The sequence below is a fragment of the Pinus tabuliformis genome, chromosome 1_2 (genome assembly GCF_031772625.1).
Source record: "Pinus tabuliformis cultivar Carrire ecotype Pingquan chromosome 1_2, CPIR1, whole genome shotgun sequence".
Classification (NCBI taxonomy): Eukaryota; Viridiplantae; Streptophyta; class Pinopsida; order Pinales; family Pinaceae; genus Pinus; species Pinus tabuliformis.
The window spans coordinates 676,718,478-676,745,606 of NC_142298.1; the positions used below are offsets into that span (position 1 = coordinate 676,718,478).

The window sequence follows — 27,129 nt, forward strand, 5'->3', positions numbered from 1 at the left end:
AGTTAATCACCTTAGTGACTTAGACTTATTCTCAACTATTGATCTCAAGGGAGGTGAGATCTTATTTCAGCTATCAATCACTTTGGGGATTAGGGTTAGAGGTCTAGCTCAACAAAGAATTATAAAAGGCAGTCTAAGGAGAGAAGAAGACACAAATTTGAGAAAAAGCATTTATTAGTGAATGAGAGAGCATAGTAGGTGAAAAAGGAGTTTTTCCTAGGTATTCAGACTTGGGCCAAGGGCAGAGTTTGCAACAGTATTCCAGTAGAGAGGAATTTCATATAGGTTGAAATTAGAAGAGGGTTTAGTAGTGAAGTTTCCAGCTTGCAAGAAGGCCGAGTTAGTAGTAGTCATATGAGCAAACCGGTTAGGCCCACTTGGGCCGTACATTAGGATTCTTAGTCAACCGTACAAGGAATTTTCAGATTTTATCTTGTGTAAATATTCCGCCATGAGTTGTAAATTTCTTCAGGGCCATTTTCCTTGTTAGGAAACCCTCACTATTTTGATTAATAAAGTGAAGTTGGAGGGTAAATTTGTGTGTGGGAATTATTTCCTGTGTTTATTTCTACTAAATTTTTTTGAGTTAAAATTCTAGTGTATTTGTTATTTAGTAGATTCATTTTTTTTTGTGTGTCAATAATCTACTGGAATATTAAATTAGATACGAAATTAGAAGTTAACAAGGAGGGCATGTGGGCCTTGGCATAGGCTGCCAGAAAGTGGTAAATGGTCACTATTCGAGCACTTTTCAAACATGAAATTTCACCCCCCTCGTTACCTATAATGCATTAATTCCGTAACCCCCTTCACTTGGATGAGATTGGGTGCAATTGAACAAGATTTGAACATGCCTAATTTTTTTTTGCTAAGCATTGGTTTGGGGCTGAATCAATAAACTGAGCGGGATTATGAAAATCTTAATGCAATTGATAAACTTGGCTTGCTATTAGTGATCTACATCAATGTAGGTGAAATGGGTCCCCTCTTGATTGAAGAAATTTGGCTCTGAGTGTTGAGAAAACATATGCTTGTAGATTAGAGTAGATTTCTATTACTTATCTTCTCTTCATCAAGCGATTACCAAAATATACAAAACATGAAGATCACAAGAGACAAAGAACACAAAGATTTAGGCTCCAAGCCAGGGCAAAACACCACGAGGGGAAAACCCAACGAATCTTCTTCTTATAGAATCTATTCAAAGTGAGATATCCAAGACCCAAAAACCAAGACCAAGACTGCCACAAAGACTCAAGTCATCCCTTCTCCAAGTCATCTCCATCAAATCAAAGTCGACAAAAGTCAATGCTGGTCAACTTTGAATTATGGTCAATTTCTGAAAATTCGGACCTTGAAATTTTGGGCCTGTAGGCTGTAACAGCCTTGGAAAATTGTAGGAAAACTTGCATGTGTGAACTAAATTAAGGAAGAAATCAATTCGTCTTCTCTCTCCTTTGACCTCCTCTCTCGTTTGACTTCACTGGTTTTTCTTCTTGTCTTTTGGCACAAAAATCAATGTGAGTGATGAATGGTCAAATGAGGTCGAACTTCCTTGTATTTATACATGTCTAGGAGGTCGAATGGTTGCCTCTTTAGGCTGACTTGTCTAGGAGAGCTGACTTGATCTTGTGGATGACAAATTTACCTTTTTGACTCAATAAAAAACATCTTTTTCCTTTTCTTTACAAAGTCCAAAAGGGACTTTGACTCAATTACATTTCTTTGACTCATAATGAATATATTTTTTGACTCAATAAACTCTATAAGCATGAAGAACATGCTTTGACTAGAAATAAAATAATAATAATGAAAGTAATGAATATAATAAATACATTAATAGTACATTTGAATTTCATTATGAACATCAAGACTAGTTACTTTTTCAACGCTAAGTATGCCCAATTTTTATTTATTTTTCCCTCTTTCAATGATTTATTGAAAGTCAAATGTAGTGCTATTCACTCTCAAAATTTTCACTAAAAACAGAGATGAATTGATAATTCCGGCCACAATGATCACAAATTACAGTTTTCCACAGTCATTCGGGTTCTTTTTGAGTGAAATTTCAACTCTAGATATGGAAGTTATGGAAATTTTGGCTCACACTTTTTGTCAAACACTTTGCATGCTACTATTCTTAGCTCAAGCTTTATTGAGAACCTTGTTGAGAATAACATCAAACCCAAGAATCTCAAGGTAGTAAACAAACTGTACAGGGTACTCTGTATTTTTTAGCAGTGTTGCAAACATTCCGATTTTATTGTGTTAAATTGTGAAATCACATTTATTTGGCCGAGCTAATGTTTGCCGATTTTAACCGATATTTTGGTGGTATGCTAATTTTGTCGATGTTTGTTAATTTTTACTGATATTTTCCTAATCTTTATGATCTTTGGTTTTCCATACGCTCGCCGATTTTATCCCGATGACAATGTTTGCAACATTGCTTTTTAGAAAATGCCCAAATCATCCAAATCGTCTCTACAAAGTCAAACATGTTTTTTGGACTACAAGTGGGATCTATAAGTCCATATGGTATGGATTCCCCTTAAAGTTTATTTGAATTGAAATAAAATCGCCTAGGGACATGATTCCATAAAAGATCGTAGGCTAACAAATTATATGGATTCCTTCAAACATTTTTACAAATACCCAACACCCATTTTACCAATCAAAGCAGGGAATAACTCATATTTGATCATAATTATTATAGGAAGCTTATTCAAAATCCTAACCACTCATTTTCTTCTTTGAATAAGCGCAACAAAACACATCCCATACTCAAATTTCCAAGTAAAAACTCAAAAACCATAAATAATCAAGCATGATGAGCCATCAATTCGACCAAGAAAATAGAAGAAAGAAGTGACCAATGTTTAATCAAAGTCAATCCAACATCCAGGATGCAAACTTAATCTATTTCTCCCATCAAAACCTAATTTGATAAATCATTCAATAGACAAATCTGCATTTTACACTAAAAAACCCATCACTTTGCCCCATAAATATCTCTCATTTTGATTTGATTCTATAAGAGAAGGATTGTTGGGTTTAACCCTTATGGGTTTTTCCCCGGCCTTTGACCAAATTTCCGGTGTCCTTTGTCTCATTGTGATCTTTATGTTTTGAACATTTGTATAATTGTTTGATGAAGAAGACATAAGAAGTAATAATAAGACACATAATATTCACAAGTAATTATCAAGGCGAAGTTAAGCATTAAACCACACCACACTTGGTTTCTCAATATGGTATCAGGGCTAAGGTGAAGGAAGGAAGTGTGAAGATCACAAATTATTGTCACTCTTGATTGAAGACATATTTGTAGCAACTCTCTCTCTCTCTATCGATGGCCAAGTACATAAAGGAAGGTCTCAAGGCTCTAAGGACTCTATTTGAATCCATTAAAGGATATATCACCACTTTTGTTTAAAAACTATTCAAGGAAGTCAAGGATGGAAGTCTCTACTTTGTTCTCACAAGTTCAGTTGAAGATGACAACACATGGGCGATTGATAGTGGAGCTTCAAGGCACATGGCAAGGGAACATGGACATCTTAGCAATCTATGAAGTGGCAAAAAACTGAAGTGGACTGTGGGGGAGAGTCGTGTGCACAACACAGAGGTGAATGCCTTAGGCATGCCCGCATGAAGGAAGGGCACTGGGCGCCCATGGGCAAATGTGGTGTGCACGACAGGCCAACACGGGCAAGCTTGGGCGACACGACGGGTGAACCAAATGGAAAGGATGTAAAGTGGACCCAAGGGGTGTCATGTGCATGACACAAGGGCGCACGCCCGCGTGAATGTGGGGCACCCTAGCGCCCATAGGTGACTTGCATGACACAACGACGGACGAACTGGTTGAGATGTGCACAAGTGTGGACCGAACGAAACGGACAAGGGTTGACACTAACAACATGGGTGAGTCGGTTGGCACGACGTGCAAGCGAAGTATGATGCGAAGCGAAGGCGTGTGAATGAAGGAAACAGTGAGTCGGCCTGCATGACAGGGGTGCCTACATGACCAACCGATGGGTCGACTGGAAGATGAAACGACATGTCCATTGGAACAAAGGGCATTTGCACGAGTATCAGTAAAGGTTCGCGCAACTTGGAATGGGGCACGAACGGAGCACACGACAAGACAAGTTCGTTCAAATGTAAAACATAAACGCAAAAACGAAGGGCACACGACACGACAAGGGAAAACAACAAACGACATGATCGCAGAAAAGAGAGGTTCGCCCACGCGAACGAAGTTTCTAGGCACATTGTAGGGTTGGTTTTTTGAGTTTTTTTGGCACGCCGAGTTTGGGGGTTTCTGGTTGGGCACGCCTTAGTTGTGGAACTTGGTGTTCTGGGTAGGTGCGTTGGGATGGGGCCAATGACTGCTGCATTTCGTACATTTGGGAAGTGCACAGGTTTAGCTGTGTAACATAATTGAGTTGATTAAAGAAAACGGAGAAGTTGTATTTGGGCCATTATCCCAAGACTAGAGCAACTAAGGTCCAACTTATTTACTAGCTACTAGCCCCTTGTAAACAGTTGTAACATATTTGAGTTAATAAAAGATAGGGGAGAAGTTGTATTTGGGCCATTTAATGAGTTCATCTAACCAATAAATTGCTCAGTGAACTCATTAAATGAGCATGGAGGGTGTTAGTAGTTCTTATTTCTTATCTCATTTTGAATGTAAAATCTAGAAGTTAGTTTCTAACATCCATCGCGGCTGAAAGTTTACATATAGTTGCATCTGCAAATATTTTTGATTTCCTCCCATCACTGCCTGGTGACTGGAAGCAACTAATACATTCCTCCCATCACTATCTGCTGCTTGGAAACAAAATTTTAGATCAGGTAATACATTTAAAAAATATGGCATATGTAGGCCATTTTTTCCTTAATCCATCAGGTTTTAAAAATAGATATACCAATGAAATTTCTCTGTGCTATAATCTTTCATGGGGTTGTAAGTTGTTATCGTTAGAATTTACATTTTTTCCAGTAAAATGCCGCAGTTCTGCATCTATTAATTTTCTTTTTCCATGGTTTGTATGGAAATTTAGATATCAAAAGCATATCTCCTTAAAAAAATAGAACTGATTATTGACTTCATACCATTTAAGGCAAAAACATATGATTAGCTTGGAATTGATGTTTAGCAGTGGTCTTATTTTTTACAAATTTGCATTATATATATAACTTTTTCCTTCTGGCCATTGACAGGGCTGTAGATTACCAATGGGATAGTAATGTGTTTGCAACTGGTGGGGCTCAAGTTGACATTTGGGATCATGACAGGTGTTTCTTGTCACAATACTTGTCATTGCTGAATTATTTTCTTTCTAAACTCCTAACTTTATTCTTGTTGTTGAGAAAAGGTCGGAACCGATAAACAGTTTTGCTTGGGGGTCTGATACTGTCATTTCTATACGGTTTAATCCTGCAGAGAAAGATATATTTGCGACAACTGCCAGGTACACTTGAAATTTTATTTTATAATTTTACTTTGTTTGCAGCTAGTAAATAAGCTGGACCTTAGAAAAAATAAGTTATGTTGTTCGAATATCGATGTGATTTACACTTTTTGCAAGTGAGATATTATTGTATCTCAAATATTTTGTCTGATGCAGAGTAGGCTTAGATTTTTACATGTAGATGTAGTTTTTTTTCTCCGTGACTAACAGTTTTTAAGCAAAAATTTCTTATATGTATTTTCTGGTTTTAGAAAATCAAACATATATCAATGCAGAATTGAAAATTGAAATGTTCTCTTTGAAATTCTCCAGTAAAATTTGATGTCATACACAAAATCTTTATAAATATGTTCATTTTAATATATGGTACGCCTAGTGTTTAATCCCAACAATTTTGTGCTTTGATGATCTAGAATTAACAGTCTCTGATATGTATCTCTTGAATGGAATGGATTCTATTGGCAATTCATTCTTATTTACATCTAATGTTCCCTACCTGAGTTGTAGTCATTTCCTAATGCTATTATGGTAGGGTCGATGATTGATTGATAAACCCATTTCTTTTTTAAATCTTAACACAGCTAGTAAGTGATCATCCAGTAAGTCATGGCTCATAAGGAATGGTCTTTGTGAAAAAGATCAATGATATACAGGTTTTGATGGAATTTTTTTATACAGGAAGAACCCTTGATCTCAGATAACATAGTAAATGCTTCCACAAGGTTGATGTTAATAGCTTAATACTACAATAGAAAGGAGAAACAGAAATGTTGTAAGCTTTACCTTAGATTTTCTATTGCTTGCTGTTGCAATGAAACATCACTTGAAGCTTTGACTAAATTCAGGCTCATCACCTCTTACTTACAGCCTCTAGATGTTCTAGTCACAAGAGGCACCGTGAACAAATATCTAATACCTGTAGTGAACTGTATCTGTTATAACCCCATGTCTTGGCGTGTGATATAGGGGAGTTTCATTGAAGCCCAATATCTGAGAAAGTTAATTCTACAATTTTCAGCCACAACTACCTCACTTCATTCTGTAACAGCTCTGGGAAAAGGTTTCCACTGGGACAAGGAGCAGGAGTGGTCTCGAAGAGCTGGAAAGAAAAAGCAGCCATGCACCGGTATTTGACCATGCCCAATCTACAACTGCCTTTTGAGATAGAAACAATTGTGAGTAGGTATGCAATGGGGGCAGTCCTCATGCAAGGAAGAAAACGGGTCTGTTTCCATTTGGAGTGTTAAATCCCGAACCTAATACTTTGCATGTAGTTCCTAGCAGATTTATCACAGATCTACAGAATAAATGCACAACTAGGTTCTTAACAAATTATTCAGCGGAAGCAAAGTTACAACCAATCTCAATCACATGCGACACATACAAATTCTGCCCAATCAAATCAGTTCTCCATTGAATCCTAATCAAAACTTACTTGGGCTCCAGTCTTGGGATAATGGCCTGTTGAAATATGTAACTAGGTTCTGTCTTCATAATAACATGGTTAATCATGATTTTATGTAATTAATGAGAAGAAGAAAAATTAAATTATTTAATGCTTGAGGCATGGGTTTCATGCTCAAGGAATTTTATTTTTGTAGATCAAGCTCCCATTGTGAGCTATTAGGTTTGGTCATTAAGTCATAAAGTCGATTGAGTCAATGTCATGTATTGAAAACCCATTTGGGCATGTTACATATTGTAAAAAGAGAATTTATTTGAGTCATAAACCCTCCAAGACCTTGTCACAAGTACTTCATCTAGTTGGCCTTCAAAAGGAGATGAAGATCATTCTAGAAGAGGATGTCAGCCTAGTCACAAGCACAAGTCGGCTTATTTAGCATGGACAAACTACTATATAAAGGAGGACTCGGCCTCACTTGTTGGGCATTCATTCAAGCATCTGAAATTCAAGAAGTGCGAGAAATCACTAGAAGGCAGCCTCATAACCAGCGAAAGGAAAGGGAAGGAGAGCGAAGAGTTTTTGGCACTGTTTTGGGTCATCTTCCTTGCATGTGTGACAGAGATTAGGGTTTCTGCAGTAGGGTTATATCAGTCCTTGAAGAAGCCATGAAGGAGATCACCAAACCAACATTCTTGCTAGCCGAAATCACAAAGGGAAGTCTCCAAGTCGAGCAAAGAAGGAAAGCATCACCAAACTCCTCCAATCAGCTCACATGTGTGGAATTGCAGAGGTTCAGGCAGGCCGAGAATTGCAGGACTGTGGAAAAGGGCAGACATTTCAGAGTAGCCGAGATTAGTAGTGCAAGAAGTCAGTTTGACTAGTGTTGACTTGGGCAAGAAGGAGAAGCTGTGAAAAAGGTCTTGTGACTTGGTCTTAGAGAGGTTAGTAGGTCAAGGGTCTTGGTCTTGGAATTCATCACTTGAATATTCTATACGAAAAAGAATTTGTTTGAGTTTTCCTCTCAAGTTGGAGAGGTTTTGGCCCAAACGGATTGCTTACATCTTGTGTCCCTTGTCTCATTATCGTTTATGTTCTGATAGCTGTTTGATGAAGTAAACACTCTAATCATCAAAAGCTAAAGAAGAACCTAATCAAAAGAAGTAAAAAGTATTCACAAGCAGTGATCACTTCTAGTGAAATCACCTCTTATCTTTGCCCTAAATTTCTCAACATGGCCCAATTGAGATATTTACAATTACAACATACCCTAGATCTAATCTAGTTGATCAGGTCCTAGATCTATCCTTGATCTCCTTGGTTGCTCTGGATCTCCTTGTTGAGAAATCTAGAGCATCAATAGTTAGGTGATTTCTCTATCTTGATAATTGCTTGTAAGATATTTTTCACTTCTTGATTATAATCTTCTCTTGCTTATGTTATTATAGTGTTCTTTTCATCAAGAAAATTACTAATGCATGAACAATAAAGGAGACAAGAGACACAGTATGCAGGCTGTCAGCCAAGGCCAAAACCTCACTCTTTGAGAGGAAAACCCAAAAAAATTCTTCTTATAGAACCTTCAATTGACAAATACCAAGACCATGACAAAGACCCTTGACACTAGAGCCCTTCCAAGACCAAGTGACAAGCCTCCTCTTCTCCCTTAGAGCAACACTACTCTTCTTCTTTCTCTTCTCGGCTTCCTTCAGAATTTCCGTGTCTCCTTGTAGGTTTGCAACTCTTTTCTTCACAACAGAAACACTAGATCGATTTTTCTTCTTGAATAATCTCCTCAAGAGGGAGACTCTTTTCTCTCTCTTACTCGGTTTCCTTCAGCAAAGTTTTCCACCCAAACAAAATCACATTATGTAACTGCAATCTTCGATCTATCTTTGCCAACTTCAAACTTGCAATCTTCACACGTGTGAAGGTAAACTAGCCCAAAAAAAGTCCACAACGATGACACTATGTTTTACTATCCTCCTCCTTCCTTCGTTGACTTTAAGGCTCCTTCTATGATGATTTGCGCACTTGATTATCTTAGACTTGCTTCATCGAATTCTTGTCCTCCAAATGAGGTCGAGCACTGCTATATATAGTGGTTTGTTCATGAAAGTTAGGCCGACATGATCACTTGGAGTAGGCCAACTTCATTTTTCTAGAATTATCTTTTCATTGTAGGCCGACTTGAGTGAGGGGGCTAGTGACAAGGTCTTGGAGGGTGAATTTACAAAACAAATTTGACTTTTTACAAGGTGTAACATGCCTTCAATACATGACAATGACTCTTTAGACTTTTATGACTAGATGACAAAAATCCCTAATGGCTCACAATGGGAGCCTTAACTAAAAATAAAATCTCTTGCTCATGAAACCCATGATGCAACCATTACAATAATATTTTTCTTCTTTACATCTTTTACATAAAATCACAATTTCATGTCATTATGAAGACTGAACTGAACCTAGTTACACTTTTCAACACTCCTATGCTGCAGCCCCGCACCTTCCTCAAGCCCAGCACACTTGAGTATCACACTCACTTATGAAGAACCCCTCTCTGAATGGTTTGTGTCGCTATATGTTGTGTCTTTAATGGTGTACCATCCCCACCAAAGGGGTCTCATGTCATCATCATCATCAGTCATCCTCAAAAACAGGGCAATGTCCATCAAGTAGGTGTAATGCAACCCTGGGGGATCTTGTCAGCTTTGGGTTACTTTAGCTCTCAAGACAATGTCAAAGCTTTGAAGAGTAACATCTAAGGTCCTGGATGAAGGTGAAGGGATCATCATTTGTGTTCAAGCATCCAAAGGTCAACACTCCACAATAAGCGTCCAACATCCTCCAACAATGTGCCTTGTGTAGTCGTCAAGTGCGCAGGATGTCTTCTCTAAAGTATCGATGAAGCATCATAGAATCCCTCAAGGGATGGCTACTATATTTGGGAGAAAAGATTTAACCCATACAAAATCAAGTGAGATCAACATCACAAGTGCAAGAACCATAAAAGTATCAAAGTGGGCCATATTCAATGAAAAAGGGCATCAAAGTACTTCACATGGGCCATATTCAATGAAAAAGGGTATGAAAGTACTTCACACAAGCATCATCTTCAAATGTCTTTCTAGTTTATGAGTTTAAAAAGGTTACCTTGCTTCTGTATGGGAAAGTTATCACAAGGCACTATTAGGTGCTTCCAATCCTAAGGGGAGGAATAGTTCCTAGGTTGACCCTTTCAAAAGATAGGTGTGAAAGATGTTATCCGGGTTTACTCCATGGAGGATGCCATTGTTTGATATCGGGCTATGAAGTGCACACAACATTTTTGAACATGTTATGGTGTGAAGAGGGAGCAATTGTGGCACTTGAGTTACCCCTTTCCTCAACCTATTTTTGCTGCCCCTCTTATGCGCCTTTTTCATCATTATTTTACATATATTGCTTGGGTTACAACCTTTCATTTATTATTGACCCCTCAAAGATGAAATTGTTCCTTATTCATTGGGGTTGGGATATTCAAAGTTCCTTTCATTTAGATAGCTCATGATTGAGCTAGGAACTGGGTGAGGGCTAATTAGGGAGGTAAAGCTCAGGTTATGATGAGGAATATAGGGTACCAATACAAGTGACATATAGTAATCAACCCGAAGATGTCATGTGGATACATGGGGGAATTGGAAAGCGTTAAGTATGAAATCATGGAATGTTGCCATCATTTGAACCTCCTATTTGTGCCCCTCCTAGATAGTGAAAGAAAAGGCCTTAGGGAAGGTCACCTTGGACCATGGGCAAGTGATGACCACCAAGGTGAAGCAAAGGAACAAATGTATAATCAAAAGCGGTCTATTATCTAATTCAACCTGTGATCCATACTAGAAAGCCCTTGAACATTAAATGAAAGCACTTGAATACGAAAATGGTTAATGTACGTCATAATAGATGACCACCTTCATTGTATGAGTAGGCTCAATGGAATAAAACACCGACTATAGAGTGCATGGGAAACATATGAGGCTAGCTATCTGTGGATCATGATAGGGCTAATGGCTGGCAAGTTGAACAATAGTAGACATAATTTCTACTATGGGTTTTTCCCACAGGTGGGTGGGTAATAGGCACCATTCTTAAGACATGTCCTCCAAATTGGACCTCATGGACTCCATCATTACACCCACATTTTTGTATAATTTGGAGATGTGTAGGCCTAGCTTACTTGAGTTAGATTGGGGATGCGTCGAGGGTGTTCAAACCCTTTTGCTTTTCTGCATTGCCATATGCAAGAGGATGGTACTCCAACCCAGGAAGAATTTGCGGCACTCCCCTTCTACGTTGGGAACATTTTCATATTAGTAAGTTGTTGCATCATCTCAGAAGATTTACAAATTTGACAGCAAGCAAGGGCTAGCATCCATACCTTTATTGTTTATCAAAGCCCATTACTAGGTTCAACCCTTAGGTAGAGTACATCGTTGGTTCTCAAATGTATCTTGTTTACTATAGTCAATTGACATATTGATGGTGAAGTGAACAAAGTTCGTTCTTCAGGTTAATTACCCCAAAAGACTTGGAATATGTAGATCTCCATTGAGGATACAAGAATATATATAAAATGTATGAATAAGAATGATTTTACAAATGAGAGTGAGGGTCTTGCTTATATACTAGGCAGGTGCCTCTTCATGGAGAATCATGTCTCATTTAGACATGCCTCTTCAACCTAATTACTAATTAACTAATCATTATTACAATTATCATCACTATTTATATTTAGTATATTTTATTCATAACATGCCTTCCTCTTCAAAAAGCTTTGTCCTCAAAGCTTGTTGATGAAAAGGCTTGATCTTTTTTCCTGTTTTGAATGTGATCTCGTCTCGAAACTATCATCTTCGTTGATACAAGTTGATATGGTCCTCTAAGTGACAAACAAAACTGTCGCATTGAGAAGGGATCAGACCATCCTAGACCGATCTTCTATGGAATCTTGCAGTGACTAAAAACTTGTGATGAATTGTTATCACACGAGTGGATTTCACTGACATTAGTATTCTTTGGAACATCAGTTTGTTGTTTCTGTTCTAAATACGTAGCTTGATTGAGTTGTCTACTCTCATGATTTGGATGTCGATAAGGAATTCTAGTGATTTGATTTTCCCTTATCTTGTTTGTGTTGTTTTCTTGATTTATTTGAAGTACCTAATTTCCTTTAGCTATGGAAGTTGAATGGTTAATTTCTGGATCTTCACTTGAATCTTTTGTTGCTGGAACTACAACTTTTGAGTACATCTTTACTTGAACTAGTTTGTCCTCTTCTTGAGTTGTGTTATTGACTGGATCAATATTTGTTATCTTTTTGTCAACTTGAATTTCTACATTTGATGCTTCCTTCTCGATAAGGTGTTGTACCTTGTTTTCTAATGACTTCTTGTCCTTCTTAAGCTTCTTAATTTGCGTCAGTAATTTTTCACTATGGTCTTTAAGTCGAGAAACTTCTTCATTTTTGTCAATGGTGATCTTGTCAATTTCTCTTTGCATATTTTGTAGTACTTTTTTACCTTGGAAAATTATTCTTGAAATATCTTGTATGTATTCTGGTATTACTGAATTCGGCTTCATTGTAAGATCTTGTAGCGTTATTTTTTTCTTTTTGTAAGAAAATGTCAAAAACTTCTTCTTCGTATTCAGGATGAAGGAATCTAGGGTTTCCATCCATGGCGATCCCAGAATAATGTCACCTTGATCATTCCATAGGGATTGGACGGAAATTGCAATATAATTGTATATTCTCCATTGTTTAACTGTAAATCAATTATTTCGTATTGTTTTTTGTCCAAGAAGTCTAATTTTTCGATTATATTTAACTCAAGAATCACCAATTGGTTTGCAATTTTTAGGTTTATATAATTTTTACTTTCAACGGGAGAGATAGAAATAGTAACGTCTTTTCCTGCGAGAGTCTCCTTAATTTCAAAAAACACTTTAGCATAGTTGGGTAAGGTTTCTGGAAATCTTCCTTCATTTTTGACTTAGACTCCCTTATTGGTCTTAAATGTTTAAATACTTTCAATTTTTTATTTTTTATTTTTACTTTTTTTATATTTTTATTGTAAAGTACTTGTTTTCCTTCTTTTTTTTTGTTTTTTCTAACTTCTATATATATAAAAAATGTTCTTTATGTTAAAACACTTTCACTTTACACTTTTAGAAACTTTATATAATCTTTATGATAATAATAACTTCCCTTGACTCCCTTTTATAAATAATTGCTATTCCTCTTCAATTCTTCAATTCGACCCGACAAAAATAAAGGTTTTATTCAAATTTATATCGTACTCCACAAATAGATTATCCACTCCAGTATATTCCTTCCTTAATTTAATGGCCAAAAAATTGTCCACTAATGGATTTAATTTGGTAAGTGGTCGTGTACAAAGGTGGTACAACTAATAGCACCAGTGACAACGGTTCAGTTGAATAGATGCAACCTCTCAGTTTCCCACCACAACAATTACTTATTAGTGGTGTTGCTAACAATTTCGACAAAGCAGGGATTGAAATTTTCTTATGGTTAGGGGATAGGTGTGTAGCAAATGTACTGCAAGATTTATGAATATAATTTATGTTTGCAGCAATGGAGTTCTAGGCATTCACACAACGTTTTGTCCTCTTGAAAAGGAGTCTCGACCTTATGGAGCAGAGTTACATCTCCAAACTGACAATTTGAAAACACACCAGTTGTACTTGGAAAATATGAAACTTGATCGAATGTAAGAAGTCTTCAAGTTGTTTTGAAAGTGATGTTGACCCTATTCTGACATATCTATGTGGAAATCGAAAGGTCTGAACTATTGAAGCGTCACTCTATTTTAAGGAGGACTTCGCACAACAATTTGGCTTCAAAATTTCATTGTGACTTTTACAAACTAATGTTGTTGACAAGTCAAGCTGCAGCGGATACGACAGTGGTAGTGTCGTGTATTCCAAACAGAGTGGTGATGGCTCGCAGTGGCTTCTGTGGGCAGGTTGGGGAAAACGTGCGACAAATGTAGTAGCGGTCAAGCAACAGTGGCTTGTGGCATGCAATTGTGAGAAGCTGGGTGGTGAAACTGGAGGTGGGGTCTGTCGAGCCGTTGATAGATGGTAGGGATGACTAGGTTAATAAGGAATAGCTGAGGAATGAGGTCGGGCTTGGCAACCGACGGTTGCAACGGCCTGTCGAGATGCACAGCGGGCAGTGATGCTGGCGGCTATAGCAACAAATGGTGTCTGGCGGCTTGTCAGCACCCTGTCTTGATCGTTGGAAATTTATGCTCACGACCGACTTCTCTTTTAATTTAATTTGTTTATTTATTTATTATGATTTTTTCTTTTAAATTTGTTTACTTATACTTATTTATTTATTTATTTAGTTTTATATATATTATTTCTCTATTTTTTTTAATATTTGGCCAAAGGCCTAGCGAATGGAGAAACTCAAATTTGTGTCTATAATTATATGGCCAAAGGCCTAGCAAACGGAGAAACTCCAAATTTGTGTCGCAGAACACTTCAATCTCGACAACAACAATGTTGACGAAACCTTGATGGCCAAGGGTCTGGATCGGAGAGCGTGGCTCTGTGCAACAATGGAGTGGCCAGAGGATCAAACTGCTTTGATACGAAATGAAGCGAACAAAGTTCGTTCTTTAGGTTAATTACTTTAGAAGACTTGGAATATGTAGATCTCCATTGAGGATACAAGAATATATATAAAATGTATGAATAAGAATGATGTTACAAATGAGAGTGAGAGGCAAGCTTATATACTAAGCAGGTGCCTCTTCATGGAGAGTCATGTCTCGTTTAGACATGCCTCTTCAACCTAATTACTAATTAACTAATCATTATTACAATTATCATCATTATTTATATTTAGTATATTTTATTCATAACAGATGGACCACCTTCGCCCATTCAAATACTCAGCAAATGCTCTTGACCACCTCCTTTCAACTAAGCAAGAGATAAACATGATTATAATGGAGGATATTTATAGGTATCATATCCAAGTCACTTGGATCACCTCTCTAGGGGTTTGAATCCCAAGATGATCTTCAATGCAAAGCACTTCATGGAGCTAAGGGATGATCACATTCTTTGGCCTCCTTATATGCTTCAACACTGGATGTGTGGGCTACGATATCGTTATGCTAGTTTGATGGAATTTAAAGCCCCAGGTGACTAATGTTCCTATTATCTCAATCAAACAAGTAGATGACTGAATTTAAATCTCAAACCATAGCATCAATCACAAATATCTAGAAAGAAATTAAACAATGGAAGGATACAAGTTAAGTTCACATATACACATAATCATTCATTCAAATAAGATTTCCATTCCTTCAAAACAAAATGTACAAGGAAACCTCCACACACAACCCAAAAAGATAGTATGCATGGATACCAAAAATGCTCTGAACTAAGTTTGGAGAGCCAGTTGAAAAACTCAGAAACAACAAAAAATTGTCTTATAACCTATAGGATGACCTGTATGGTCTATCTGTGTTGAAGTTTCTAAGTTTACTTAGTTAGAAACCCTCCATGCACTCTATCTGATTTATTCCTACCTACTTGTTATTTTCCTTAACAAGTTATTTACAATGTAAATACTGAAAATAAACAATAGTGCATGCTCAACATATTACAGGTCAACAACTAAAAGAAACAGAAACAAACACACCATATGACACCATTATTTTTGGACTAATGTCCCCGGAAAAAACCCAATGTGGGAAAACCGGTGCAACTATCTGAGGGTTTTCTTATTAAGCAATATCCGAGTACAATTTGCGTGTCGAAACTGGCCTACCCATCAAATAATTTCCTTGGCAGTAATACCTCTCAGTTTCTGACAAATCTCCTGGCTAAAACCCTAGATAATCCTTTCGGCAGCTACTCAACACAAATTTTCCCCAGAAACCCCTGCGTCAGCCTCTCTCTGGACTACATCAGCCCCTCTTTGCCTCATGCTGGCTCTGCGTCACCCCTGATGGGTTTGTGTCAGCCTTGGGAGGCCTTGCATCAACCCTCTAGCCCTCTGCGTCAACAACGCTGGCCTCTCTGAGGCTTTGCGTAGCTCCTGGCTACCACTGCGTGGCCCTGCGTGATCCCTGGCTGGCTTTGTGTCACTCTCCTTGGATACTGCACTGCTCTCCCAGCACTATCTCTGCCTCTTTGCCTCTCTATACTCAAATGCCCCTCAGCTGCATCTCCCGATCACTAATTCTATCTCTCTTAACAGACCCTGCTCTAGAGAATAGAATGACTGATCACTCTGGTGTCTTCTCCAAGTGACCTCAAGCCTCCTCTTATACTTTTCCTATTGACATCTCAACGACCGAGATTAAGTCCCTAATCAAGGACTAAGATTAGATCTGGCTTGATCCATGTCTTTTGGACCATTCTAACACAGATTCATATTAATACACATACTCCATTAAAAATATTAATTATTTTAATATCTCCTGATTTGTTTAGAATTTGCCCAAACCCTTTCTGGGTATTGGAGATTTCATGTGTCCCAACCTCTCCACCAAATTTCGTGGCTAGAACACATCCGATGCTACCCCAAATCAACATGGTGACTGTATGAAATCTTATGGATGACTGTCTCGTATTGCGTGCAACCCGAGAATGCCTCTTCCCTGGCTGCCTGCTCTCTCTTTTGCTCAACTGCTTAAGTGTGTGTTTGTGTGTAAAAGCCTCTACCTTGCCCTCTCTTTATATAGTTTTAACGAGGAATCAATTTTTAAGATTACTCCCTGTCTAATTACAATTGTAGTCTCAACTACTAAAAATAAAACTTTCACCTTTTTACTAAAGTGAATTACAAAATAGATTTCTTTTCTCAAAAATAGAATCACTTTTCAAAAATATCTTGAACTACTCCTTGCATGTTCTCACTGAACATATGCAGAAGTTCTTACTGAGCTATAATTCTCAACACTCCATCTTAACAGGAAAGGAATTCTGCATTAATCCTAGTTTGTCTTTGAAAACCTCCAACTTTGGTTTTACTAGGGGCTTAGTCAGAATATTAGCTACCTGTTGATGCGTGAGAATATGGTGGAGCTTCACTGCAATGCATTTGCTTTTACAGAAGTGACCTTAGCACTCCCACTTTGTATCCACAATTTTATACTGAGCAGTTCCATTGACCTTATTTTTGGTCGTTTGTTGGACAATGATAAGCTTATCTTAGTGTACAACTACTTTTTCATCCCCTAGTGTTCTTTCTACCCCAGCACTTTTTTATTCTACTGGATGTAATTTCAAATCCCATAGATCTAATTTGGTCATTTTTTCTTTCTTTTCTTTATGATAAGTTGCTGAATGGTAGTGATTTACAGATTGTGTAATAATTATAAGCCCATTGTATGCTTTTTGTTAGAAAGATGAACCATTTTTTATAGCATATGCCTTTTTCTAATGGAAATTAAAGGCTGTCTCTTGAACTGATAATATACAACACTAATCATTTCATTGACGTCTTTTTTGTTTTATTTGACAGTGACCGCAGTATTGTTCTATATGACCTTCGAATGGCATCACCTTTGAACAAGTTAATTATGCAGGTACATGGTATATTCTTTTCTTTATGGGTAGCAGTACACTCTTTGTTTTCTGAGAATGTGTTGAAAGGCAATCTTCTCTTTTTTGCAGTGTAGTATATAGTTCACAAAAACTAAAATTCCATCAATGCTGTTTATTAATACATCTATTTGAAATCTGAAATAATTGACACAATAGTTGGTATTCTGCAAAGTAGACTGAAATCCAGTCTCTATTAAACCAACATGCTTGTCAAGAATCCAAGAAGCCATATTCAGAACCATCAGTGATTCCTCTGTATTCTTAATCATTGGAGTAGATTGGTATGTTATTAAAATCACCCATCAAAGAAATCAATTATTAAGATAGAGATAACAGAAAGTAATAGTCCTCATTTTTACTGGTCCCATTCAAGGATTAATGGAAAATTTCCATGTTCAATAATAGAATAGTCCTGTAATTTCCTGTTTGAGTTTTCTTTAGTCCCACCTCCAAACATATACCTGAGAAAAGTCAAAAGGGCTGTTCAAGCTGTTCTCCATGACTAAATTTATGTGTTTTGTGCTGTTGCTGAGATAATAGAGAATCTAGCTGCTCCAATCTATGTGAAATTTTCAATGCTTTATGGAATAACTCATTAGGTGGAACTTTTGCCTTCCGAGAGCTAGTATCTTTTAGATTTTGTGTATCTTGTTTCCTGTGGTCCCTGAACTTCATTTAGCAGGACACTGCAGTAGCTGTTAGTTTGGGGCCTGCAAAAAATTCAGAGACCATGGGAGAAAGGATCCATAACTATCTAGTACACTCTACAGTATATTACTATGTGTTCTTTGAATCCACTTTTGCTTCTGTAAAATGTGCAAACACATTGCCCCATGCTTGCAGAAAAATATTAAAAATCAGCAATGATCTCCTATGATGACAGATTTATATGCCAGGTTGTGGCACTAAGGGCATTCAATGACAGAATCTAGGAGTTCCATACGCGAGCATGATCCATTCTTGGACACATTCTTTGCAAGTGACAATCCAATGGCAGTTACACTCAACTTTTAATGAAACTTATTTTTCATATATGAACTAAATATAATTGCAAGCACATTTAGCTGTAAACATATTTTTCCAACAGCCCATGGTTTAGCTCAATCAATTGTCGCTGATGTTGCTGGGCATTTGGCTAGTTCTGTGTCAGTAAGTACCCATTTTGAATCCACCCAGTAGTCTACATTGATGATTTTACTAGGGGTGCCATACACGAATGTGGGGAAGCACCCCTTGTGTTTTCCCACTAGGCTTTCTTTTAATTTTTTTTCTGTAACATAGGATAATATCTTGTAACGTAGGTATGGATCCTAGAAGCTGTTTGAGTTCTTGTTTTTACAGGCTTCATTGGAACCTGCACCAAAGCATCTTCATGGATTGTCAGTGCAGGTTGGCTTTGTCAGCTTAGGGAAGGGTTTCTGATATGGTTACAAAACAGCAATGCAATTACTCACAGATGGGAATAAAATACCAATAGAGATCAAGCATGCAAATAAAGAGAGGACATTTCTACAATGATACAATATACATGTGTACAGTCTAGACTCTATATTGTATAGGCTATTGAAAGAAGTACAGAACTGGTGATGCTATTTGATCAAGTCTTCTAGAGTTATATATATATTTTGGAGTGATCAGGTTTGACCTATGGAATGTATAAAAGATTAAGTGCAACATGTAATTTACAAATATAATAAATAGTCCATTTAAGTCTGTGAAAATTCCTACACTGGAATCCCTACTGCAGCAAACTGATGTTACTTTTCCTAGTTGATTAAATCATACAAGTTTTTACTGTTTTCTACGGTAAATTTCGAAGTAAATACATCTGCAGCCTCCACTTAATTTATATATATGCGGAAACAAAATACTGAGCAAGAAAGAACAATACAACACATAGGACACAATTATTTTTGGACAAATAGTCCCGGAAAAACCCAATGTGGGAAAACCGGTGCAGCGGCTTTAAGGGTTTATTATTATTAAGCAGTGGTTTTGAATACAACTCTGGATGCCCTCGTGGCAATCCAGTTATAGAGAAAAAGACACTGGCAGAAACCTTAGTGAGATTACCTCACTTCGCTCAGCAAATTCCTATGATCCAACAACTGAACTGACTATCCCCGGCTACAACTACGCAGCCCCTTAGCAGTAACTGCGTGGGCCTGTGTGGAGCTATCTAAGGCTCTGCGTCAGCTTTGCGCTAGGTCTCACTGCCTCCTGGAGCTCTGATGTCAACCTTCCCGGCTGATCCAGTTGCTCCTCAACAAGTTTTAGATTTTTGCAAGAGGACAACTATTCCTCTGCGCTGGCCCTTCTCGCACTGCGTGGGCCCTCTTGGCCTAGCGTCAGTCCTTCCTTGGTCTGCACTGCGTCCTCTAGTGTATCTCTGCCTCTCTGCTGAGTCTTTGGGGTTCCAGAGAAGATCCTCCAACCCAACTATCCCTGCCCCCCTGCTGCAATAGATCTCCTCAATCGATTTTTCATCTTGAGCGCTTCTCACTTCAGAAAATCGATTTCTTGATCTGTGTGTGTGTGTGTGTTTTTCCAAATGACCTTCAAGCCCCTTCTTATATCTTCCTGTTGGACAACCAACGACCTAGATTAAAACATAATCGAAGGGTCATATCGTTTTGACTTGATCCGTGGTTTTTTCTAGAAGTTTCACCCCTGATTAGATTAATACCCATTAATATTTTAATTTTCCTAAGTTTAGACTTAGGAACCCCATTAAAAATATTAATTATTTTAATAAAATCACTTATGGGTGGAATTTCCCAAAATGCTTTTTGGTTTCTTTGGAATACATGTGCCCAAGCCTCCTTGCAAAATTTTAGGCTTAGAGCACATCCGATGCTACCCCAAATCAACAAAGTCCACATAGGAACTCAGGGACTAAGTGAGACTTAGCTTGATCAATTTCTCCCAATTCAGAGGAAATGATCCTCGATTTCCGCTAATGTTCTTTGCAGTCCAACAAAGGACAACATAGGGTGTAGGAACTATATGTTGGCTGGAATGTCTTGATGAAATACTTAAAGGTGAACTTCAATTGAAATGAGAGCTTCTGCAATCGTTGGTGGTTTGTTGGAAGAATAATTGTTCACCTTATTGAAGAAACCTGCCTACCATGGATTGTTGAAAGGAAGGTGCAAAAGTTATACCCTTAGATGGGTGTGGTGAGGGGAACCATGAAGATGGGATTGTTGAGAAAGCTGCATTACTATTCAAACTTGGATGTGGACTTGATATTTGGAATGGCATATCCCTACTAAGGTTATAGCCTATTGACGAGGTTGTAGTAGGTCGGGGAAAACTAGCATCATAGCATGAGAAAAGTGATATGAATTTGTGGAGCTTGACTTGCTTAATACACTGTTGTCTAGGTCGAGGGGGAGATGTAATTTGGTAGCATTAAATGTTTTTGTAAAGTTTATAGGCATTCAAAAATCCTTCAAATTGTGGCCTTCTGCGAAACTAGTATGGATTGCCATGAAGCTTGTCGCAAAAATACAAGGGTGTAATATCATAATCAACTGTATCAATGTAAGTTCCAATGAAAAAAGTGATTAAACACCTACGGGTGATAGGTGTGGAGAAATTTGCTTCCTTGTCCCTTCCATGATGGTATAGTTGTAGCAAGTAGTTGGAGTGAGTTGACAAATTGTTGAGAAACCGTGCTTGGTTGATTGCCACTATCTATGATCAGATGTTTATTTTTTTCCTGATCTGAAAAGTGCGAGTGAAGAGAGATTCTTGTTCATGGTCATTTTATTGCTTATCTAGGAAGGCCATTGAAGTGTTGGATGAACTAGGATCATAGATCTCAAATTTTTGTGGTTTTTCCATACGGAAACTCCTGCCCTACCCACGTTTTCTCTTAGATATGTCTTTAGATGGCAACCAACAACCCCTTGCAACCACTAGATAGTTCGATGTGCGACCATTCTCTGTTAGCTGAGCCACCCATTATGTGCCCTTGCCCATCTGTTATGATCGTATGTTTGAAGGTGGGACTTCCGACACCAAATGTATGGCTTTTCATTATGCAATTGGGTATTTTTGCTTTCTTTTCTTGGACACATTTGGACATGGATTAGTGGGGGGATTCGACAGAAAGAATGGGTTTGGTCTGTACTGATGTTCCCCTATCCCAACTTGGTGGTTAATCTTGTATCCTAGTCCTGTGGGATCTCCTTTATTGGCTAGTAGCTTTTAGAGTGGCACTACATGGGAAACTCTGATTTTAGTTGCGTGGTCCCACTCCTCAACACCATATGTACCACTCCCCTCTGCTCATTATAACCCCTTTTCACATTTTTCCCATCTGTGTCCATATTTGTCCATTGGGTCCACAAGGAGTTAGCCTTCCCCTCCCCTTGTCCACACTTTGGGTTGGGTTTGGAACGATGCCCCGGAGGTTAATGCAGCTAAAAGGAAAGTTAGATGCATAATTTGGCCACTTACAACAGGAAATGTACCACAAAATGCAAAAGATGGCCAAGACATAAGAATTTAGCACGTGGGCAAAAGCCAAGCATGAGCTCTACCCCCTATCATTATGACCATCACTCTGGGTCCTAGGGCCCCTATGTGTGCCCCTTGCATCATTAAGGAACCCATGGTTGTCCCAACCCCTGGTGGGCAATGAACTGCCTAACCTTAAGGGGGTATTCACTGCTTTATCGTACGCATCATGCTCTCATTCCCTGGAGCCCCGAGCAGTTAAAAGAAAGAAAAATCAATAAAAGGCAACAAACATATTAATAGGGGTGGAAAAACAAAGGTGGGGGTAACTCATGTACCACAATTGCTCCCTCCCATATCTATACACGCATGTGTGGGCTTCTTTCATTATAGCTACCCTTGTACCATGGCATGTGGCTTGGAGCTTTCTCTATTGCCCCACTCCGTTCCACCATTATTTCACATGACACCCGCCATTTGATGGATTGAAGTGAACAAAGTTCGTTCTTCGGTTTAAATACTCCAAAAGGCTTGGAATATAAAGATCTCCATTGAGATACAGGAATATATATAATAAGATGTATGAATAAGAATGCTGTTACAATTGGGAGAGAGGGCCCTATATATCTAGTCAGGAAGTACCCTTTCATGAAGAGTCATGTCTATAAAGACATGCCTCTTCCTACTAATTATTAGTTAATTAATCGTTGTTTATGTCTTACTATTATTTATATTGTTTTTACTATATATATATATAAAATTATAATTTATTCATAACAGAGATGCACCATGGACCTGTCACTCCCTTAGAGGTTGAAACCACCTAATAGGGTCCTTTATTAACCCCCCCTCTTGAGCTTGGGAACACTTGTACATTCTAAAGCCCACTTAGAAGGGCATGCCACTATGAAGTGTCCACTTTTGCCCCTGATTTACAAGCTCATTTACTTAGTTGCACTAATGAATTGTTGTACTGGAAGGTGAAGAGACACATTGGAGCTTATACAAGATTGTAGGTGGGTCTTCATCTTGGGATTGGCCTCCCTATATAGGATCCAAGCCCTCAAGAGGGTCATGATGGCATTTGTAGGGTGAGCATTCAGAGCCATGGGCCTCCTCCACAACAGACCATTGATTGCCATGCCATGGGATTCTTCAACACCACCTATTACTTGTTCGTGCCCTAGTCATACATAGATGATGATGCACTTAGACCATGTTGCCCAACCGACCACATACTTGCACCATACACTTGGCAGCTGATCTAGAACCCAGACGATGTTTTATCTCACCCTAGGAGACATAGTATGATTTGTATCATCATTCTAGCCCTTATTAATGGAACATTGAAGTGTTTGATCCAGTTGGAGACCCATGAGACCATTCATTGTGGCCCACAACCACTTGGGAGCACCATAAATGTTTTTCTTGGAAACCAAGGGGCTGCCCCCTTGGTCATTTTTATGAGAGCCCTCCTCTTTATTTTGGCGCATGGAGGACTTAGCTAGGCCTTCCAACGACCCCTTTGCACCGTTTTTCTGTCATTTTGACCTCATTAGGAAGGCTTGTTGAGCACTTTTGAGCTATTTGGTGGGCTTGTCACCAATTAGATTGTTATTTTGCACATTAAAGTTGTTTTTAGGGGCTCATTAGGCTAGATAGAGTAAATTGAACCCCTTGTGACTCATAAATATATGATGGGGCTCATTTGTATCTCATCATCATTTGGATTTGGATATCTATTGTAAAAAGAATTCAGACTTGCAATTGACGAAGGGAATTGGAGATTTTTGATGCATTTTGAATCTTGATGTTTGGATTTTCGCTATTCTTGTCTTGGAGTTTCTTCTTGCAACTGTGATGGATATATATATATATATATATCTATATATATCTATATATATCTATATATATATATATATATATATATATATATATATATATATATATATATACTTGCATTTCCTTGTAAGTGTAATTTTGATGCCATTTTCATTGTTGCTACATGTCTAATGTATGGAATATATTTTGATAGTCTTATTTTGTGTCCTAATGTAATGCAAAATTCCTAAAAAGCACTGGATTATTGGATTATTGCACACGTTTTACATTTGGAGATGCAAATGAGTTTCCTTCAGGGTTGGCTTGATATTGCAACCTTGAAACTCCGTCATCTCTTGCGAAACGAAGTATAAATTCCTTTGTTGCTAGGTAGCTGCCTCACTAGGGCTAATGAACGCTGAATAAGACTCCTTGAAAGAGCAAAGTTCCTTCATCAAAGTTGATCTTGACTCAATTTCTCCCAATTGGCTAGGCACTGGTTCTTATCCTAGTTGATCACACCAAATTTATTCTTTTTTCTCTTTCTTCCATTTTTACCCTAACCCTAGAAGGTCTCCTAGGGCCTAGTGCGAAATGCATTAGGGTGGTCATCTTGAAGTGCGAATTGGCTAGCTACTGTGCTAGGGTTTCCTCTAAGTGCCCTCAAATTTTGAAGCAAATCTCACAGCTAGATTTGGAGAAACCTCAAGCCCTAGCTCCAAATTCAATTCTTCTCATAGGCTTCTTTGGTTAATGACTTTCCATAGGTCAATCACTCTTGAAAACTCGATGGAAATTAACCATTCCTTGATCTATCCTATTCTCGCTTGACCTAGGGTATCTTAGTCCTCTTTGATTTTACAAACCCTAGGCCTTGCTTGGATCCCCTAGGTCTCTCGTGTGGTGCCAAATCTTTGTGTGATCACTGTTTCACAAGACCCTAAGAGAGGTCCTTTATAAGTCTCGATCTAGGTATATCCCTTGCATTGAATATCCCTTTCCCCTATGTCTAGGCCTCCTCCTCATAAGCCTTTCTTGGAGAGCCCTGATCTTTCTTTTGAAGCTATCAAGACATTCTCTGAGCCTCTCCTTTGAATGGGATTTGGAAATCACACCGTACCTAACCATTGACCTTATTATTCTAGTGATTTTCTTCACACCGGGACTCCTCCCATCGGTGAAAGTCCGTAAATAGCAAGGGACATTTATTTTGGTGACAATGGGTCTTTGTCCCATTGTTGTCATTTGGTTTAGTAGTTTTCCCTTAGATACTCTTCCTAGGACCTCTGCTAGATTGTGTGACAATAGGCCTATACCACCATTTCACTTGGACAACGAAATTTCTTGTCTCTTGATCAAAACTAGTGGTTGTTGTGAGTGAAGGGGAGGCAAAGGCCTTTGTTTGTGAGGGTCGCTGGAGTTACTTGGAAAGTTGATTAGACTTTGATAACTTAGCTTCTATCTTGGAAACTAATTGGAAGACACACTTGAATCTTGATGCAGAGTGGATCTTCATAATTCCTTACCTCTATTTTAGTATTTTGATGGAGAGTTACCACCAATTTCATAATACAATAAACAATTATTATGCAATGATAGATAAAGGTCATACATGTATTTTATAATAACGATAAATCACACTTTTTATCAAAAGCCTAAAAGGTATGACCTATTTATCTGGGTTGGATCATTATATTATTTGTCATCCATCTCAATGATTTTAGAGCGGAAAAATCAGAGAAATCAACTTACAAGAGCAATTTTAGTGGAGGGACCTAGTTTGAAGAATTCGGGTTAGAAACCTTCGGAGGTCAATTTGAGGCATCAAATGATGCTTTTTGGGGGTAAAACTTTTATGCCTAAGTGTTGCCAATTGAAGTTCAAATGCAAAAGTTATGCCTATCGAAAGTTGATCTATCATGCTTTACCCATACATTTAAAAACCGGAACTGGGTTTTGAACTGGCCACCTATCTAACCGAGATTCAAACTAGAATCGAATCAAACCAGGTCGAATTGGATTCAATGAACTGGATTTGAAAAAAATACATTAAATAATTAATTTTCAATGAAAATTATTATTTTAAGATTTCAATCCATGATTCCAAACCATTAGAGACAAAATATGCAAAGTTTTATCATCTATATACCATGTTAGGGTCACTAGATCAAATTGGCACAGAGTGCAATACATATCAACTATAAAATACATAATGAATGAGGCTCTAAGTTGCCTGTAGAGTTTAAAAGCAATGCTACAAGTTATTGGGCCAATGGCCTATTACAAATCACTAATCAACATAATCACTTGTCAAATTGATGACTTTTTCACCACTACTAGAATTGGGATCGTCAACAAGAGCTACATAAACATGATCTAGCTCAAAGTCTTCAGACTTGGATCCCTCAACCTTATAATATGGTAGAAATTGAAAAAGCTTAACTTGCCTAACCAATGATTTTGGTTTGAGTGAAGGGTTCATCTCCTCAACCTATAATATGGCAGAAAAAGCTTAGCATGCCTAACCAAATATATTTCTTTGAGTGAAGGGTACATTTTTGTTAAGGCCATGGTAAAGGAGTTCAACAATTAATACCACCAACATCAATGGAGTTCAACAATAAATACCACCAACATTAAGGTACATAAAGGGCTTCATGCTCTTGGTCAAATACCAATGCCATACCTGTTGAAAATAGTAGCGAGAAAGGTTCTTCTTTGACTTGTACCTTAGTCAAAGAGACCAAGAAGCAATTTTTCCCTTGCATGCACGAGTTCCTAAAAGTTAGGACGAGTTCCTAAATTTAGGATGAATTCATAAAAATTAGGGGGAGTTCCTATAAGTTAGGATATTTCATGAGGAAATTTGAATGATATGCAGAAGTGGAGGCTCAATTATTTGTCTCCTAGTGCGCGTTATCTTTGGAAAAGGACAAGTAAGTGAGCTTCAGTTTCTATTTGAGGTAGGATAAGTTACATGAGTCAGTTAGACTCAGTTAACTAGTCAATCACAAGACCGAGTTCCAAAAATATCCTTGCCAGATTTAGCATGAACGAAAAGCTTATAATGAGGACGAAATCACATAATTGATTTATTGTTTTGAGAGCACGAGTTAGTGAGACAAGGCAATAGAGAGCACGAATTTGTGTGCAAAAGCTTGTGTGTGGGAAGGTCGTACTAAGGAGAAACTTGTGCGTAGTTGATAGAGGAGAATTTCATTGGGATTTGCGCAAAGAAATAGGGAACCAAGTTCAAGGTTCTTGCAAGGTGTTTCGACTTAGGATAAGCAAGGAGAACAACACTGTTTTTCTATTGAA

At 38.0% G+C, this 27,129-nt stretch overlaps 1 protein-coding gene across 4 annotated transcripts in view; it reads left to right on the plus strand.

Annotated features, from left to right (window-relative positions):
* The window catches only part of LOC149207494 (uncharacterized), a 177,715-nt gene that overhangs the window by 124,582 nt on the left and 26,004 nt on the right, over nt 1-27,129 (plus strand). For all 4 annotated transcript variants that reach the window (XR_016252636.1, XM_089395738.1, XM_089395739.1 and 1 more), the window contains exons 9-11: nt 5,233-5,307; nt 5,388-5,483; nt 17,441-17,504. Coding sequence is in view for 3 of the 4 variants with exons in the window: in XM_089395738.1 (XP_089251864.1) it covers nt 5,233-5,307; nt 5,388-5,483; nt 17,441-17,504 (235 nt within the window). In the remaining variant the exon portion in view is untranslated. The remainder of the gene's footprint in view (nt 1-5,232; nt 5,308-5,387; nt 5,484-17,440; nt 17,505-27,129) is intronic.